General features: G+C 36.7%; 1 protein-coding gene across 11 annotated transcripts in view; it reads right to left on the bottom strand.

Annotated features, from left to right (window-relative positions):
- Positions 1 to 19,646, bottom strand: part of LOC103719254 (inactive poly [ADP-ribose] polymerase RCD1-like) — a 49,190-nt gene that overhangs the window by 15,440 nt on the left and 14,104 nt on the right. For 8 of the 11 annotated variants that reach the window (XR_015986922.1, XR_003387917.3, XR_015986920.1 and 5 more), the window contains exon 7: positions 13,209 to 14,118. Coding sequence is in view for 7 of the 11 variants with exons in the window: in XM_039129363.2 (XP_038985291.1) it covers positions 13,234 to 14,118 (885 nt within the window). In the remaining 4 variants the exon portion in view is untranslated. Of the gene's footprint in view, positions 1 to 2,591; positions 2,929 to 12,903; positions 13,102 to 13,208; positions 14,119 to 19,646 lie in introns of those variants that run through there. The other 3 variants (XM_008808401.5, XM_026809306.3, XM_088721455.1) reach the window with 2 other exon arrangements.

Below are 19,646 nucleotides of genomic sequence, written 5' to 3'. Positions count from 1 at the left end.
ATTCCAATGACTATATTGGTTTTAGACAATCGAAAGTTCACCAATATAAATATCCAAAGAGGGGGGCATATGTTTACCCTTACAGTTAGAACAAAAAGAAATAAGGCCACATGTCAAATGATAATTGTGATCATATCAGTATAAACTTCGACGTCGGCTACTGGATGTCATGTGCTTCTTAAAGTTGCTCATTTGATAGAATAATGGTTAAGGTCATCTGCAAAGAAGGCATGGAGCACGAGTTGAACTTCAAGGAGTTTAGCACTACTAACTAATTCACCATAGCAAGTATTACTCGAGAGCAACTGCTTATAAGGAATGGTTACTGCAGTGAATTAGGTAAAAAAGGAAAGTTTTGAAGGAAGACAATCTCTCTTGCACATACTTTCAGAGCCATAGAGCAACTGCCAACATCAAGCATCATCTAAATGAAACCCATGTACCTTAGGATTTGGACTTGTCCTGATGGAAAGGTCTAACCTGCCCCAAAGCTTGTAGATAGACTAACGAATCTCAAACTCTGTACTTGTGTGTCAAATAGTTTGTCAATTCAATTAGGTTCAATCTCTTGAGGTTTATTACCCTAATCTTGTGTTCTGATTTTATTTTGCCTCTGGCTTCCACTAGAAAAGATAGTCCTGTTTGAGGCAACAAACATATATCACTTGATGAACTATTCACATCTCAATCGACCAGATCAATTGGCATTCCTCTCGACCTATCCTAGCAACCTATCAACCTACATTTCTGTTTCTCAAGAAGCTCAAGAACTTTCTTTATCTATATACAAATTTTTAAACATGTTAGCCTTTACATTTTAATAACTAATATGCATACAACTTATTACATATAATGAAATGCAACAAAAAAGGTAATAGATTAGTAATAAATTTCAAAAATTACTTTCTTAACATTACTTTCTTCTTAAAAATAATCCTAAATTGAATGGTTTTTAGACATGGTGCAAGTGTGCAAAGTGCCTTGAACGAGGCGATCAACAGCAGAGTTGAAATATAATAATTTGACTACAAAATCTTCAAAAGTTCTCTAAAGCTGAAGTAATAAAGAAATGCAGCTTAGAAAGCAAATCTAAACAGTTCGACTCATCAACAGATCATAATATGTTGATTCCACTCACTATATCATTGATCATTCGTAATAAATAGTTCAGCAATTTTTGATACTACTTGACACAAACATTTCATCTCAATGAAATGGGTTATCAACCAGAGCAATTCATATTAGCATTCATCCTAGCTTTATTTTTTTCTTAAATATTTGAGCAAGAAATTACGCAATTTCACCTTCTCAGCGTTACAAATTTCAATCAACAAATATATAGTGCCATAATGGAGACCCACTATCTCAATACACAAGTACACTATGCATGCAAGAGGCCATGTGTTTTTTAAAGCAGCTTTCAGATTGGAATCGTTGACGCTCTCGGTGAGGAAACCATTATTCACTTGTTTCAAATATGCACCAAGTAGAGGCAATTAGTGTATGTTATTAGCAAATGCAAATGCTACTATGTGCCTTGAGATAGGATGAAACTTAAGATGGAACATTAGAAACGATTCAAAAGTTTTTAAATTTAGCCAGAATCCAAAATAGGAACATGATACAACTTCATAGCGATTATTTGTGGACCGAGAAGTTGGGGCATAGTTGAAATTGTGAGCAAGTGCTATGCAGAGAAATTTCTGCTACCTTGGATGGAGACAGAAAGGGATGTCCATAATATGTTCAAAGCAGGATGGTTATAGCAAAGAGATGACCAAGCATTAAAAAACAAATTGGAAATAAAAGAAATAGTGATCCATAGATTTGTTGTTAGAATAAAAAGAGTCTAAATGCATAAGATAAGCTTAAAAAGAAATAAAGATGCAAAGGTAAATGTTTGTTAAAATCAGGACTTCAGGAGTGATTCACCTAAAATTAAGTACTTCAAAGGAGGCTTAGAATTAGACCAAAGAAACAAGGGAAACAGAGATATGGACTTTATATGGATGGGATCTCATAGTTGAAGGGTAAGAAGATCACAGTAGTGGTGGTTAAACAAACTCCAAAGGCTCGTCCTTAGATAAGAGTCAAATTACAATTGACCTATATCTGCTTGATAACAACATCAATTATTTGTGTTGCAACTTTTTCAGACTTCTTCGTAGAAGCGCAACAGAACTTAATCTGACTCAACCTTCGATAATAATCTACTAAATGTTGCTAACTCAAAATCAGTTCAAACCAATGTTGGTATAAACATGATGTCCGTAGGGTCATAGCATGAAGTGCCACTATTATGTCCACGATATCCAATTTCCAGAGTGCCTCAAAAGACTGCAAAAAGTCAAAAACCCCATTCTTCCATAGTTCACATCATTGACCTTGGGTCATAGTACTTTGGAAGGCACTCCAAAAATCACAAAGATGAAAAGGAAGTGAGAAAGTACTTCCCATTCTAAGTAAAACAACAAGTTCAAAAAAAAAAAATGATAAACGTTGACAGCACATGATATTTTACTTCTAGACTGTGTAAGAGAGGAATAAGTTATAATCTTTTCACATACACATGTATCACACACAGAAGAAAAGGAAGACTAACGATACCAGTTAGTAATATTGTCATTGCACTTTGCGTCAAACAATGACTAAACCTGAGATAAGGTAGACAAGCATGAGATGCCACATAAATCACAACGAAATGACAAAATGGCAACTCAGTTGATATTGGACCAAGAAATACCGAATGACTGAGGGAAAGCATAAGATTAAGATATCCATGGCATCCTGAATAGGCTTGATGAGCTCAATGAAAGAAACAAGGAGCACAGAAAACATTACACCAATGCACACCTAAAACCACGAGCCTACATATAGAGGTGAAGTGAGCTGTGCCTGGTCATCTCCCATAATACAAAGTAGAAGAACCTGGAATGATTGATAGTGGTGCATAAAAATTGCATTAAATGCTTGCTGATAACAATGCAGACAAAATAATTTTCTCAGTACCTTAGACCATAGAATGAAGCACCGACAGTATGTAAATCTGTACAGTCTATACAAGACAACAATCATGAAAAGGTGAATAAAACTAGATGAGAGCCAGATACAAGACTCATCATGACAAAGTACCAATTATTGATTATTCAGAATCCTTATCAGATTGAACTGAAGGCCATATCACCAATTGGACCATTCAGATTGAAAACATATTAATTCAGTGTTTTATATTTACTCAGATTATATACAAATATAACAAAAAAAAATCTTGAAACATATAATTTGTAGAAAATTAGGGGTCCAGAGTAAATGAGAAGCAGTGGTGTAAATTTAAGAGTGAAATAGCACTGGATCATGTAAAGAGCAAATTGTATTCTTCTGTTCATTGGATGTTTTATGCAGTTCCAAGTTAAAAAAAATCAAAATTATCAAAAAATAGGGGGAAAAAGCTTTAAAATTGTGTTTCGCATCATCATACAGCATGATCTACCATTTTAATGCATGATAATCAAAATTCTTGCGGCATTTGAGCTTAAGCCTTGCAAAGCCAAGCTCAAACCTCATTAAGCTACTTTTTGGTGGGGCAGCTACAAAAACATCTTCTCAATTACTCGTAAAATATCTGAGAGCTCCCGAACATATATCAAACTTTGAAATTTTCTTAAACTTCTTGAAGCCACACACAAATGATTCTAATTCAAAACTTGCAACATTTGAGAATATTGCTAAGAAAACTCATCTCAAAGATTGATAAATTATAACCCATGAGTAAGCTCCTTAGTCTTAACTAAATGAAACAAATAAATAATCCAAAAAAATAAAACCAAAATAAACATAGAAATGAATAACTAATCAAAAATAACAATAATTACTAAAAAAATAAAATTAGCAGTCCACCTCCACTGTCGTTTGCCAAAATCGCTAACCCAAAAAAATTCAATTTGGCCAAAAAGGATGACTCAAAATCACATTTCAACCAAAATATAAAATCTTTAAATGGGAACCCAAGACATGTTCCAGTTGAGATAACAAAGGATGCATTATACTGCTTGAAGATGGGAGAACTAAGGCACAAGAAGCTCTATCTTATTTACAGCATAAATGATGAATGTTGTATATTACTTACAGCAAAACCAATGTTCAATCTAGTGAGGCATAGATACTGTAGTCCACCAAGCACACTTAAGATACTGCAGGATCCCAGAAAGAACCACTTCATGAAAGCAAATTCTCAAATAACTAAATCTAGTGAAATAGACATGGATATGAAGTTCAAACTTATTAAGTTACATCAATATATTTAGATTGATAAAAAGCATACTTAATAAAAACACCAAGAAAGTTATGTTGAGAGAAATTGTGTTTTACATTTATTCTTTGATGTTTTCTAAAAAATATTAATTCTTTGATTAAGTTTCACTTATGATGAGATATTTTGATCGTTCACTTCAAATTTGATGACATACAACATAAATCAATAATATGGTAAGATTTCAAGAAAAAGCACAAAAACAGTATAATCATCAACTTGGGTTCATTGATCCATGCTATTTAAAAGCACTGAAGATTCATCCAAACCAAAGTCTAAGAGCATGTTTAACACCACTAAAGCCCTTTTCAGCAAACAAATATCAGTAGATAGATCACGTTGATAGAAACGATGTCCTTATTCCTAAAGACTACATTTTTGACCTCTTTTACTTCATGCATTAAATTGAATGAGAAGCCGGTATTTAATCACTACAAGAGCAAGCATGAGTCCAGTGTTACTCGGATTACTCATCGGACACCAGACAAAAATAATTAGAATAGTAGACTATACATTCTCAATCTATGTAGCAATTAGATAAGTTTTTCGTATATAGAAAAAATGCTGGTTGTATATTTCATTTGAATTATCTAATTGCAGCCAACTCTAATGCTTATGGAGGGGAAGGCACAATAGGCCAGGCAGGATTCTCATACATTTCATCTGCATGACCTGTACCAGTTGACAAACTTTACTTGTTTGTTTACGCATTGGTACTAATAATTTTTCCATCTGTGACACATGGGTTAGTTCTAGAAGAATGTAGATCCAGGTGCCCTTTATCTTAAAGCAATTCGAAGTTCTTTGAACAAATAAGTGGGAAACAAGGATACAAAAGATGGTGCCACAGTTGTTTGCAGAGCTAAATTTATTCAGATTGTTGAGGAAATATAAATCACTTAATGTGACACAAAATGAATGATACAGAAGATTAAAGGTTTAGAACAATGATTTGCAAAGATTTGTAATATTGATCTTCCGCAATGAGACTATTAATTAGTTTTTCATTCAAAAAAATGACATGCTTGGAGGATATGGACAATGTCACTTGCTAAGAACAGATGAAAACTGAACTGGAGATTCTTCCTTGCACAATTGCCACATTCTTGGCTGATAGAGAAATTAGGAACATTCATTTCTCAACCCCCCACCAAAAAAAAAAAAAAACAGAGAAAAAGTTGAATCTTGCTTCGAGTTGTGCCTAGTGCATGCAGTTGTATCTTAGAACATAAACAATTTCCTTTCAAAATAATCACATGTACAATTTTGGAAAAGAAAGCATCTAAACCTGATTTCCCCTATTTGAGTTACTGATTCATGATAGATATTGAAATCTCAAACTTCATGCAAGATCCAAACTTGAATTAAGAGTAAAATGGGTTAGTAAGTAGGCTAGAAGTAAGCTGGATACAATATATAATCCCGTAATACCAGCTTCTGCAGCCAAGATCAAGTTATAGGATCTATATAAATATCAGCTTTGAATTGGGCTTAGCCAGGATGATTGCACTTAATCATGACGAAGGAACATATTGGGTCTATATTCAGGTTGGAAGCCAACCCGGGCACCCAAACAAAATCAGGGACAATCATGTGTGCAGTGACTGCATGCAGTGAAAGCAAATTGGTGTGGCTGAAAATGGCCAAGAACCAACCCTCTTAGAGCCCTTGTATGGCCCTTGCTGGTCAAGGGAAAAAACCCAACCAAACCCTTGGAGCCACTGGCTAGCCTTGTTGGTCAAGGAAAGCAGATAAGGCTTTGATAAGCTTTATTGAACCACATGTTTCCTTATCTGAATCTTCTTTGTTCAGTTCAGCAATAGTATATATCCAGCTTGTGTTCTGATTTTATTAGAAGTCATTTTAGGGGACTTTTGGAAATAGGAAGTATCAGCTCTTTTAGCTGATTTAGTTCAGATGCCATAAACTCCCAAAAATGTCTAGTTTATGCAATAAAATCATCTTGGATATTATCCTTTTAAAGAATTCAAAAGGAGACCTCGTATTATAATTTTAAAAAGAAATAAAGGATTCGAATAGAAAAAATAACAAGTGATTAACCTTCCACTTTAAGTATAGATCTTCATTGGCTACTTATGTTTAGGATGGATTTGAGTGCCAGTTGGCACAGGCATGAGATGCTATGTACAACACACTGGCATGTTAACAATTGCATGCCAATACTTGGATGTTGCAATTCCAGTGTATGCCAAGCATACCAAGTGCCGTCGTGGCACAAATCACATACCAAGCCAGTGCTATGCTGCATGCCAACAGCAAAAGGCATTTAATCCTTGCTATTTACCATATTTCTTATTTGAAGAGTCAAAATTGGAGTTTACTAGGGTGGCTGCATGAACCTAGGATCATGAAGAATGTTGAGTATTACTTGAATAAGAAAGAGAACTAGGATCATGATGTTGAGTATTACTCGAATAAGAGAGAACTAGGATCTAGGATCATGATGTTGAGTATTATTTGAATAAGAAAGAGAACTAGGATCATGATGTTCTTTTCATCCCCTCACATGCTTATCCTATACTCTCTAACAGCTCCCTTTTTTCTCATCTCTCTCCTGTTTAAGCTCCTCTTTCTCTTTCAGTGTAATTGAACTAAAGATGTTTGGAGCAGACAAAAGGGGATAAATCTCAGACATTAAACAGATCCAATTGTGTCTTTAATTCACATTGCCTCGTATACTAGTACTCCGACGACATTATGCATCAACTTTCAAGGCAACTACTGCAATCTGTTGGCAGAAATTGGTGCTACAATTAGGTCAAGAGAAAATCTAAAATTGATACCGGCTGCTGTTTGTCAAGAACCAGCAGTCCTTTGCCAGGTTCACCTTATTAGTTTTTGTTAGGTCTCAAAGCATAGTGTTTATGTAAGACCCAATTCGGTATCTATGTAACAATTTCTGTTCTGGGGTTTAGAGTATTAGAATTCTTTTGCAGACAGCAGTCCAAATTCTGATAGATTTCTGAATCTATTGCCAATTTATTAGCTTCTTGTTCTTTTGTTCTACATCAGACTCCATTTTTCTGATTTATGGATGTTTCATTAACTTGGAAGTCATATGTAAAGTTGGGTTGCAAAAACAGCAGTCCAAAATCATGCCTTGGTGGTGCCACAAGTTTCTGACGTGTGAGCTTGAAATATGTTGAATTTTGCTAGGTTTTTAGTGATTTATGGCCCCTCTTTGCCGGCAAATGTTTCTTATTTGGATTAAAATCAAAGCACCATATAATATCATAATCTGACATTTACCAGTTACTTCATCAATGTAGTACGTAAAAACCGACTGCACAAACAGGAACCAGTGAATCATATTGATATTGTGTAAATATGAGTGATGATTGAACAGGTTATCTTAACGAGTAGCGAAGCAGCAGTAGATTATATGAAGGCACTGTATGATAGAAGCAACTTTGATGTCCTGCACAAACTGGAACCTCCATATTGATATTGCATAGATACAAGTAAAGATTGTCTTAATCATGTGAACTTTAAGGAGTAGTAAAGAAGCAGAAGATTATATGATGGCACTATAAGATGGATGCAACTTTGATGTCCAAGATCTTATGGATGAACATACAGGCAAACCCCAGTGAGCAATTCTGCCAGTTCATGAATTGTAACCAACGCCGATGCTTCAAGAATAGCCTCAGCAGCGCTGTTAGAGAATTAGTTATTTCCAATTTTAAGGCAATCAATTGTACAATAATTACAAGAAATTCTCAGTCTTTAATGAACCAATATCTGATGAAGATTCTTACATAGAATGCCAGGTGAAGGAGCCAATTTTGAGGAAGAACTATGAATAGAAGTTATCCTTGAAGAATTTTTTGGTGAAACTCTAATGGATGACAAACTGATACAAGCTAATAATAATCTATGACGGAATACCTAATTAAAACTTTTATAATAATGCCATAGGAGGCCAAAAAATCATTCACATAAATTTTCCAAGACAAAGGTGAAGAATTTTATATTAAATTAGTAATGCATCAGACTTGGAAGAAGGTCAATGCAGTTTGCAACTCCCTCCAAGAAAATTAAATTATTGTTAAACAAGATTCCCCCACCATTGACATTTGACATGATCTAGATATGCAGCCTTAATCAACTAACTCACCCAAATCTATCTTCATAGATTAGCTAGAAATGCTAGAGCTTTTGCTCCACAAGCATCTAATTCAAGATCAAATGAAGACTGACCTCCAAGTTGCTCGAGTTAATATACAATTTGAGCCCGACACCGTTATAGCAGGAAGGTACATATATCTTATAAAGCACATTAAAGGGTTGTGCAGTTCCGAGAGAACAAGTAATTAAAAAGGCTTAAACTGGAGCAATTCTTCAGACTTCAGAGCGGGGTAAGGGAATGGCTGTCCATAAACCTTACATAAGTTTTGCTTCACAGTCCAGAAATCAGCCTTTAAATTCATTAGCTCAGTTGGGATAATTGATTTTTCTATCACAATAATAGACAAACCTTTACGCAACAGTTCAGTGGAGATCAACTGATTCTAACCACATCATCACATTACTTGCCAATGTCAGACCCTCCCAGACCTCACGGAATTGATGCAAGAGACCCTCTATCATGCGGATGATCTGAAGATGTTTTTAACAGTTAAGATTTTGCTAGGACGTAGCTTAGATCGGATATTCAGAGTATCATTTATCAAATTCAATGACCAGTTACGACAGAAGTGATCTCATTTATTCCTGGGCTAGGCTCCTGACAAGTCATTCAAATTTTGATGGAAGGGAAATATCTGGAGATACCAAAGCATAAATATGGTAGAAATTCAAATCCGGTAGCCTTCAGTGATTCTTTTTTTATCTGGCTTGGAATAAGAAACTTTTGACCATCCAGATTTGGTACAAAACATAAGAAGTATCATTTGGTGAAATATAAGGTCAAATTTGGTAGACTGAGAATCAAGGGCCTTATGCCATTCAAATAAAGGATAAATAAAATTACAGAGAGATTTTAATAACATTAAAGCCCAACACAGGCAGTTGTATCGGACCAAGGAAGGTGCCAGAATCAAATAAGTAATGGAGTTTAGTGATATCTGAGCCCCAGTTTAGTCTCTACCATAACCAGAATCCTTACAGATACAAACAGTATACATATGAGGAGCAAAATTTGGTGGTTTCCAAACACCATGGTTGTTACAAGAAAAGGTTCCAAAATTTTAAGTAATTCAAATTGGGCATGTACCACAGATTTGCATGTTGGTTACATAGCCCATGCTAGCACATATGTCATTCAGTGCAGACGCCAATATAAAAATAAAAATACGCTCCATTTAGATTAAGTATACAAAAGATACACTAACAAGTGCCACGTTCAGCTATGCTAGGTACCAATACTAACTTCTTAGAGCAGGGACTGAAACTATAGCATTGACCAGGGGTGGCAAAAAATCAACCCAACTGAAAAAGCCCAACCTGACCTAAACCTTTTTGGGTAAGGTTTCGGTCAAGTTTTCTTAGTTATCATTGGGTATCGCTCGGATTTTCTGACCTGAACTTTAAACGGGTCGGGCATCGGTTGAAGTTTTCACCCAACTCAGGTCATGAGGGTAGTATTCTATTATGGGTCCAAATAGGTTGAGTCATGATTTGGATAAGAATTTTTAAGTGATTGGTCTTTTTCTTGATAATAGTTGTTCAAATCATTTTGGAAATTAGATGGAAAGAATTGTGATTCAGATCTGATAGGTTAGCAAGGATTGAGCTTCATAAAATAAATTAGGTTACGGTCAAATGGGTGACCTGAACTAACCGGTGGGTGGGTATGGGTCAAGAAGTCTTGACCTAATATCTGGTCGAGTCAGGTATGAGTCAAGGCTTTGTATGTTGTTGTCTTTACTAGACCTGACCAGACTTGACCCATTGCCACGCTAATATGGACCAACAGAGGGATAGCAATTGGTTGTTTGGGAATTCTAGTAGGGGGATGGAACATGTTCCAAAACTAAAGCTAAATTTCAGTGATCATGTCTATAGAGTCCAGATATGGTATGAGTACAAGGACCAAATCCATAACAAATCCATACTTTGTTTGAAGTATGTAAAGGACATGTTGCGGTATTCATGCCCAAATTATTTACAGATTCAAGATCCATAAATCTAGGATGATTTGACTCAGTTACAGGCATGAGGGTGAGATTTGCTGTACCAAAGGCTACAAATGGATTCATGTCTAAAACCTTGGAATATTCCTAATCAAGTGTTTATCAAATAGTGCCATGATTTTCCAGTATCAAAGCTCAAATTTCATATTCACCAAGGTTCAAGAAAGCGTGCTAAAATAAACATATAGTTGGCCGATGGTATGCTGTACCGGTCGGTACCGAACGTATCGTACCAATACCGATGGGTACCAATATCGGTACGCCAGTGTCGGTATACCTGACGTACCGCATACCGTACCGTACCGACACTCGGTATGCCTATGCTAGTGCAACACCGGTATGGGGTTCGGTACCAGTACGGCGAACCTTGGTTGGCCCAATGTCGTGAAAACAATCCAAGGCCTAACAAATTAGTCGGCCTTTCAAAAAATAACATAAACTCGATAATTTGCAGCTACACAACTAGGCCATGAAGGCTAATTTCTTATAAACTATCCGTCCACTTTGGCCAAAAAATTTATTAAGCAGGCTTTAGTAAGCATCTTTGCTTCTTATCTGGGTCAAGCTCAATGTAAGGGAAGGGTCAATTCAGCATGTCTTTCTGAAGTAAGTCGCCCACTTATTGACCCAATGTTGTGAACAAGCCCTAGGAATTACCTATTTCAGTTAAATGCAAAAAACACTGGCCCAAAAGAATATATCAATATTAAGTAGCTCTTATGATATCTTTGTAAGGCCATTTTGATTTGATCTATTTGCGCAGAATTCTTGCTACATGCTCCAATAGGCATCATATCTGAGTATATAGTTCAAACATAATTCATGCGAAGGATTTAATGCCCAATTCATAGAGTACAATAGCCTGAAAAGTGGCCCCAATTTCTTGTGGAAAGCCTAAACTAGGCTTTCTGATCGAGTGAAAGGGAATGAAACTGATACTTTATCAAGCAGGCACAACAGGTCATCATGTTGAGTTTTGCTTGTCTAACAATAGTCATCGTCAATGAACTGCATCTAAGGGCTTTATGTTGACTTGCATGGTTTAATAGGAGTTCATATTCAAGAAAAACAAGCCCCTAAAGGCACAACATCAGCTAACATGCCTGACAATGGCCATCATCTCATAACGAAAACCTCTGGGGGCTTGTTCACATAGGACCTTAAGATTTTGAAATAAACATAGAGAATCAACTGACTCTACATTAGAAGCAACCCACAAAGCTTAGGATCAGCAACCGAAAATTACAAGAATCCATCAGAAGACAGGAGAGAGAAGAAGTGTGTCCTGCTTGTTATTCATGTACAATCTGGAAAGGAACCAATAGGTTCTTATAAAGCAGAATCCATGGAACCATACAGCAAGCATAACGCTTTGATAATCTCATAAACAAATAAATATTTTTACCTAGACACTTGGGACAAGTGCCCCAGGTGTCCCCCAGAATCTGATGCTTTAACCTTCAAAAATCTCAACACATGGAGATGTTCATACAATAAAATATAAAGATAAAAAATATATAATACTTAAAAACTAAAGTAAGTTCACTATCCGATAGCAATTTTTGTTAAAGAAAACTAACATTCATGTGATAATAACACTATAAAAACAAGGAATTACGTGAGACACTTCATTAATGGAGCCTGAACACATTAGAACTGTTTAGGATTTGAAAATAGATGTGGGATTAATTGCAATATGGTGCTTTTCAACAAGGTACTCAAAAAGACATGCCAAATATCAAACAATTTTAACTGACATAAGCAAGACAACCCTTAGAAGAGTGCCATGGAGTGTTGTGTCGTATGTCACATCAGGTTGTGCCATGTCCAAGTATCCAAAGTACTCTATAAGTCGGAGCATTAAAGTGTGTCCATGTAATGCAGGGAACCTTTAAGCATTAAACCAAAAATGAAGTGCCATGGAGTTTTATGTCATCTTGGAAGTTGCATGAAATAATGATCTATAAAATGGCCATGACATCAGATATGGATTCAAGAAGATCAGTTTCACATATTTCTTCCTTCAATGTACAGATAACCACATTCAGCAATTTTTAAGTTGATGATCACTGTTTTCACAATATTCATTGACAGGAAGCATGTCTAATCACTATTATATCATAGTGGTGAATCACATCAACGGTCATATCTGTGCAGGACTTAGAATTTATTTGGTCGATATCGAGCAAGTATTCACCATAATAGGCTTCTGACCAACTATATGGAGACAAACAAGCCAGTGTTGATAGGAATCTCCATCAGATTAAAACCTCTCATCCATTAATTCAAAAAAACAGCAAATAACAAGAATAAATAATAAATAATAAATAATAAATATCAATGTGTGCTTCAATGCACAAGAAACACAAGCTTCCAATTGGATAACAAGGAAATAAAAGCCACACCAAATTCACAGACAAATTAAGATGAAACACATGCTTTAAATTTTAACAAACATAATTTAAAAGATTGAAGGTGCTGGTTCAGAGTCCACAAGTCTATTTCATTATGTGCATCAATGCACATATACATATGCTGAGGCTTTAATGCTCATATATCAAAAAGAAAAGAAAAGGCACTAAATGATTGATTCCTGTTGCATCCACCGGGGCTCAAAACACCTAACAGAGCACCAAACTAGGCAAAAAAAAAATCATATTCCCAAAGTAAGATAAGGAAATGACTTTTGTAAGTCATCCTGACTCTAAAGTAGTATATGTAAATCGTAAATGTAAATAAATTACCTGGCTCAGAGCTGGAGTCTGTCCACTAGCTTTCGCTCGTTTGCACAATGGATTGAGTTTTAGTATCATTAGGCCCCATCCTCGGTAGAGCAGAGTCTTTAGGCTCCAAACCTGGTGTAACAATTTCAGTAGGCTCCATTATTGTCGCAGCAGAACTATTAGGCGTCATACATGGCATAGCAGTGTCATTTGGCACTGCAGCAGATTCAGGAAGTGCAATCCTTGGCGCATTGCTGTTATTTGGCCCTATCTCTGGTGAAGCAAATTCATTAGGTGCCACTTTCAGTGAAGCAAATTCATTAGGCACCCTCTTCTGTGCAGCAGAGTCTGTACGTAACATCTTCGATGCAGCAAAGTCAGTAGCCACCATGTTTGGAGAAGCAGAGTCAGTGGCCACAATCTTTTCTGCAGCGGAGTCAGTAGCCATCTTATTAGGTGAAGCAAAGTTATTACCCACTATGTTCAGCATAGCAGAGTAAGGAGGTGCCCTGTCTGGTGAAGCAGAATCATCAGGCTCCATATTAGGTGCAGAAAAGTTGGTCCTTTCCATGTTTGGCACAGCAGAGCTGGCAGGTGCCATGTTTGCAGCAAAGTGATTAGTTTCCATGTTCACTGCAGCAAAGTCAGTAGGTGCCATGTCTGGTGCGGCAAAGTAATTAGGCTCCACGTTTAGGTTGACAGAGTCAACTGGTTCCATGTTTGGCGCAGCAAAGTCATCATTTTCCTTGTTCACTGCAGCAGCATCAGTTGGTGCCATGTTTGGTGCAACACCATCGGTAGGTACCATGTTAAGTGCACAGGATTCATTTGGCTCCATTGTCATTGTAGCAGAGCCATTAGCCTCTGATGTTGGTATATCAGGACCAACAGGTTTCTCTTGTGCAGTAGAGTTATTGTACCATGAGGATGGCTGCAAAGTGAGCAAAGAGAAGAAAGAACTCAAAACCAAAGATACATAATTAAGATTTGACAGATGCAAACATTACCTGAACATGGTAATGCACATCCATGTGAGCTTCAACTTAGAAGATTCACTAACTCTTCTTTAGTTGCAGGTCAATTTTATATAAAAATTTCAGAAAATGTGCGCTCATTGCAAAAGAATGTGACATAGAAGAAACAAGGCAGTGACTCTATGCAGTTTGACATATTTTTATTGGGGAGAGTAACTTGAGTTCATGCATCTTTGGTGGACAAAAAAAGACCCAATTTACACAACAAAATATGATCTGCATCTGATTTTTTAAATTCACTAGAAGTTATAATACATTACAGAAAGGCAAGTGAGCAGGAAACATAACAGAACATACTCCTTGCTTCATAAAGATAAGAGGAAAAAATTGCACATCTTCATTTCCCAGAAGAATTAAAAATCCTGGAAATTCAAGATGGCAAAAAAATGTGCTCTTTCTATATGATCCACATTATATTCATCCAAATCTAGCATAACACACAGATAGGAGGGCCTTGTGAGATTAGCTTCACGTACGCTACTTCTCAAGGCCAAGCGTCCTGAAATGCAAAATATAATATCTGTAGGGCAAATGCCAGTTATAGCATTGGCAGCATCATAAACAACTGAGAGCAATATCAGAGTCTCTGGCATAGGATGAAATTCAATATTGATCAGACCTAAACATGTGAATATTTAACTTGTACTAATGAAGCCTGCCAAAAATTATATGGTTGAGATGTCATAATAATTTAGTACCATTAATCTATCCTCAAATTCTTCGAGAATTTGGAATCTCTGTTCGTACGACTGTTCTCAGCTAATATATGCATATCTACAGAAGGTAGACCAAGTATTAAACATTCAGGGGATACATTTTGCCCTAGCTTGGCATCCAGAATGTGAATCTGCTCTCTTTGGGTCTAAAAAGGAACTCCTTTCTCCAAAAATTTTACAATCCCGTCAACTACAGTTATACTAGATGTCAAATTTCAGCTATTCAGAAAACCACTGAATCTAATGGCACAGTTTTTAGGCTGCCATAGTCTTTGTACGTCAGAATATCAGGAGGTGATTAGAGAATGTTAAAAAAAGAAATGTAACAGAACTAGGAATACAATGCAACTGGGCAAAAAGGAAACTAAGAGCAATAACGATGATGGACTAACCGAGGAGTAAATGTCTTTGATGGTTTGGCCAAGTTCAGAACAGCCAATGGCAGCTCAGGTTGATATACAGATTCCATGACTGATCAAACTAATGAGAGTATCACCAGATACTTCCATTTCTATACCTTGAACATGTGATGAGATGAAATAAGACTAATTTCTGCTACCTATCTTTGCATATAGTTTCATAATTTTCCGCTCATTATTTTCTTTTGTAGCATTCCCCCTTTTTTTAAGTTTTCCTCAAAAGACATCACCCGAATCTTTCCTGGATGGTGGTTTGAATGTTATTGGGTACAAGAGCAAAGGAATTCAGACTCTTATTTTCCAAAACAGGACAACCTGATCAGGGTTCAAAAGCATATCAGCCTAACCTTGGTCCAGCTATACTGATATGAAATGCTTCCAACGGTATACCTGTATATTAGATGATCCATCACGCAATTATTTAATTGCATTAACTTCTGAGACAGCGTGATATGTTCATAAAACACCCCACCTTCCAACACACAAAAAAGAGCAAGCACTCAAGAGTTTGCATGTAAAAGGTGAGCAACATCTGGATGCAGCATTTAAATCAGTCGCAGCAAATTAGGAGAAACACTGGGAATATTGACATATCTAGCCAGTCACCAAGATGAAGGGCAATTTTAGTTTTGATATTTTATTTGGGTGCTACGAGGATTGCAGGTATTCACTTAGCAGTTGACCAAGTCCAGAGGCGGCTTGACAAATGTGTGACTGGACATTCAACCATAGGTGGTATATCATCTAGCAAAACTAGGTGAGTGAAGATGGATGGAACATTTAGAAGGTTGTATTAGCACACGAGTCTGCATGAAAAATTTATGGTTACCATGCTAGTTTTATTCGTAAAACTGAGCATGTTTTCCATAAGCAAAAGATATACACTTCACTGTCAAGGAGACAAGAATGATGAAATAGCCTTCTAAATTAAAACCATTACCATGGCTTCAACAATTACATTCAGAATTTTTTTCTATAATTAGTTTACACATCATCACCTCCATCTTTAACATTCACATCTTTTTGTACATACACGTTTATATTCTCACTGGCTAAACTTGAAAATGGAATAATCACAAAATTCAAAGCATTCACAATATGGCATGCTTGTGCAGTTTTTGGAAATACAGACGAGAAACTGTTCAAAAGAACAAAACGCATCATCCATCATTCAAAAATAAAGAGCCTTAGAAATGGTTAAAATTATTGCATATCAAACATCTCTATGAATTCATATTACATACATAATATGCTAACATACTTAAACATATACTCTGTGTGTGTAAAACATACACCAACAAGCAATATCATCATAAGCAAAATATTAAGGATCCATCATCTAAGAAAGCGACCTTAATGATGTAATTTTCTGGAAAAATGTGCTTTTTTTAGAAATGAGTTAGGACAATTCTTCGGCATCAATATAATCATAGGCTTGTGGCTACTACATGCTGATTAACTTCTGAGAAAACTGACCTAAGCAAAAACATCTCAGCACTTCCAGTGAGGATCACTTCATCATTATAATCATATATTTATTCTTCCCAACCTTCTAATATTAGAATGAGATATTCTCCAATATTAATCCATATTTGCCTTTTTCCTAACAGTCACAAGGTGGGTAGTGTTAAGATGCTCTCAACTCAACTAAGCCTTAATCCCAAACTAGTTGGGTTTGGTTATATGAATCCTTTTCCTCTATTCTGCTCTATTTAGGTCCACATTTTCTGAAAGATGTAGCGATTTTAAGTCCTTCCTTACTACTTTATCCCATGTAATTTTTGGTCGAACTCTATCCCTCTTTTCTTCTACATATATCAAATCACTCCTTTATTCTAGTGCATCCCTCGATCTCCATTATACATATCCAAACCAACAAAGCCATCCTTCTCTCAATCTATCCTCCATTGGTGCTACCTCCACCTTTCAACAAAGACTTCATTTCTATCTCATCTTTTCTTAGTTTTACGATAGCATAATAAAAAACTTCTAATGGTCATTTTCACCTTAGAGGTAAGAAGGGTCAACATTCTACACATGATCGGGATTTTTATGCAAACCTTTCTCCCTTTAAAGTTCGCGATGATAGATGTCATTTTTGCAACGTTCTTATCATTATAACATTGCAAAGATGCCAATAGCATAAAACATCCTATAGGATATTTGGTAATGTCAATTTTTTTCGACTTGGATTTTGTAATCATCAAAGTGGAAGTTCAAAAATGGCAGGATTTATTGATGTTGATATGTCCTTACATCTTTCATAAATCAAAAACATATTGAACGAGCATCAAAGTAGTTGTGAAAGAAGGAAAAGGAGAGCACAAAAGACAAATATACAAAGAAATTGTACAAAATCCAAAGCGGAAGTTTAAAAGAAATATATTGCTGTCATAGTGTTTTTTTTAAGCCATAAATAAGACACCGCATTGTAATCTTCTTCAAGATCTCATACATCATATTGGGGTAGGTGAGGTGAGGGGAGAAAGGGAGAGGGAGGGGGGGAGGGAGGGAGGGGTGAGAGAGAGAGAGAGATCTTTTAGACTCAACAAACTTGAGTTGGAAATACTAAGGGCATAATACTCTGACTTTGCATTGTAAAAAAATTGAAGGATTAAAGAAGAAAAAGATTATAGTACTCGTTAGGACATTTTCAGAAAAAAATTTTAAAGAAGCAAATTTGAGGTCCATGGGAAGAAATCAAATTTTTCCAAGCTTGCTAACAGAATTCAAGAGCAAAATGACAGAGAGATATTATCCCAAGACAGCAGTAGTAGCAACATTCGTTTAAAGTTTATGACCTTGCAGCTTTGAAAAAGTCACAAAGGAGAAAAATATAAGAAATAATGGTGCAATAGACGAAAGAAACGTGAAGCCTATGTCCTCAAAGAAACACAAAAGGCTATGACAGAACAAAACATAAATCTTGTTTGATCATGGCCTCTTTCTAAAAGAATGAAGAAAACAACACAAAACAGATAGCAAATGATAATATTTTTTGAGAATCATTAAGTATTAGCTTTCTAGAACAAGATGCCATACCATCCCGGGTGGTACAGCACATACCATACGTACCTGTACCAAATCGGTATGCAATACAGAGTCATACTGACACTCAGCACACCAAAGTAGCTCCCATACCCGGCATACCGACATAGTAACAAGATGGCATCAATATAGAGCTTGGTACCAAGACAGTGTACCTTGTTCTAGAATTTTTAAGTGTGCTCACTGTAGGACCCAAGGTACGCAGTACCGAGCATACCGATGTACCGGTTGGATTCGGTACCGATACGGTACCAGTGCCGAACCGAGCCGAACTGATACCGTACCGATGGGGCTGGTTCGGCCTGGTTTCGACCCCGTCGTCGTTTTTTTTGGGGGGGGAGTTCTCTCACTTTTGGATATTTTTTTGATGTTTCTATGTTTATGTTTAAGGTTTAAACTAGATGATGCATCTTATTACTTCCAAATGATTCAAATAATGAGATGAAGAGCATAAAATATCTTCAAATTAAGATACGATCAATTACATACATTTAAAGCACTCTCGGATATCTAAAACGGGGTCGAGTGGCGATCCTTCTCGTCGATATCTGAATCATCAGCATAATACGGAGACAGATCAACCCATCCCTCTAACCAAGCGATGTTATAGTCTTGTATGCTCAATCCCCGAGGAATGCACGTCGGGTCATAAGAACTCTCGGATCTCTCGCTGAAACTCTGGCTCTGAGAGGTGTCTTGACAATATAGCTGTGAAGGGGCTCGTCCGAATATGCCGGCACCAAAATCCGACCCGTAAGAGCCTCCGGTCTGCGCAGGGTAGTAGCCACCGGAAGATGACTCCGATGCACCATATCCATAGGCTGGCTGAGGCCGCGAATAATAGAAAGACTCGGAACTTGATACATCAATGAATACTACTCCACATGGAAGGTCATCTGCAGCTGCATCCTGGCCTCCTGAACGACCTCGAGGAGCCCATCTTCGATATGCAATGGTATCCAACTGGCCTATATTAGACGGCCTACCATGATCCGTATCTTGTGTAGCATGCGTAAACTGGGGCTCACCGGTGTATCGAAAATCTTCCTCCAGCTGTGTCTCATAAGTAGTACTATACTGTCCTCCACTCCCTCCATGGCTAGTAGATCCATCACCACTAGAACCTTCATCGCTGCTGGTCCAAGTCTCCTCGACACTCTCCATTAGGGCCCTTTTCTTTTCTTTTCTCGTTTGCTGGGATTGACGTCCTCCTGATCGAGTCGACTGGGTACTAGAGTATCC

This window comes from Phoenix dactylifera, chromosome 5 (genome assembly GCF_051530095.1).
Source record: "Phoenix dactylifera cultivar Ajwa chromosome 5, Ajwa_hap1_PhDact_Kaust_v1.1, whole genome shotgun sequence".
NCBI lineage: Eukaryota > Viridiplantae > Streptophyta > Magnoliopsida > Arecales > Arecaceae > Phoenix > Phoenix dactylifera.
The sequence above is the reverse complement of the archived record's forward strand: the minus strand, read 5'-3'. Positions and strand labels throughout refer to the sequence as shown.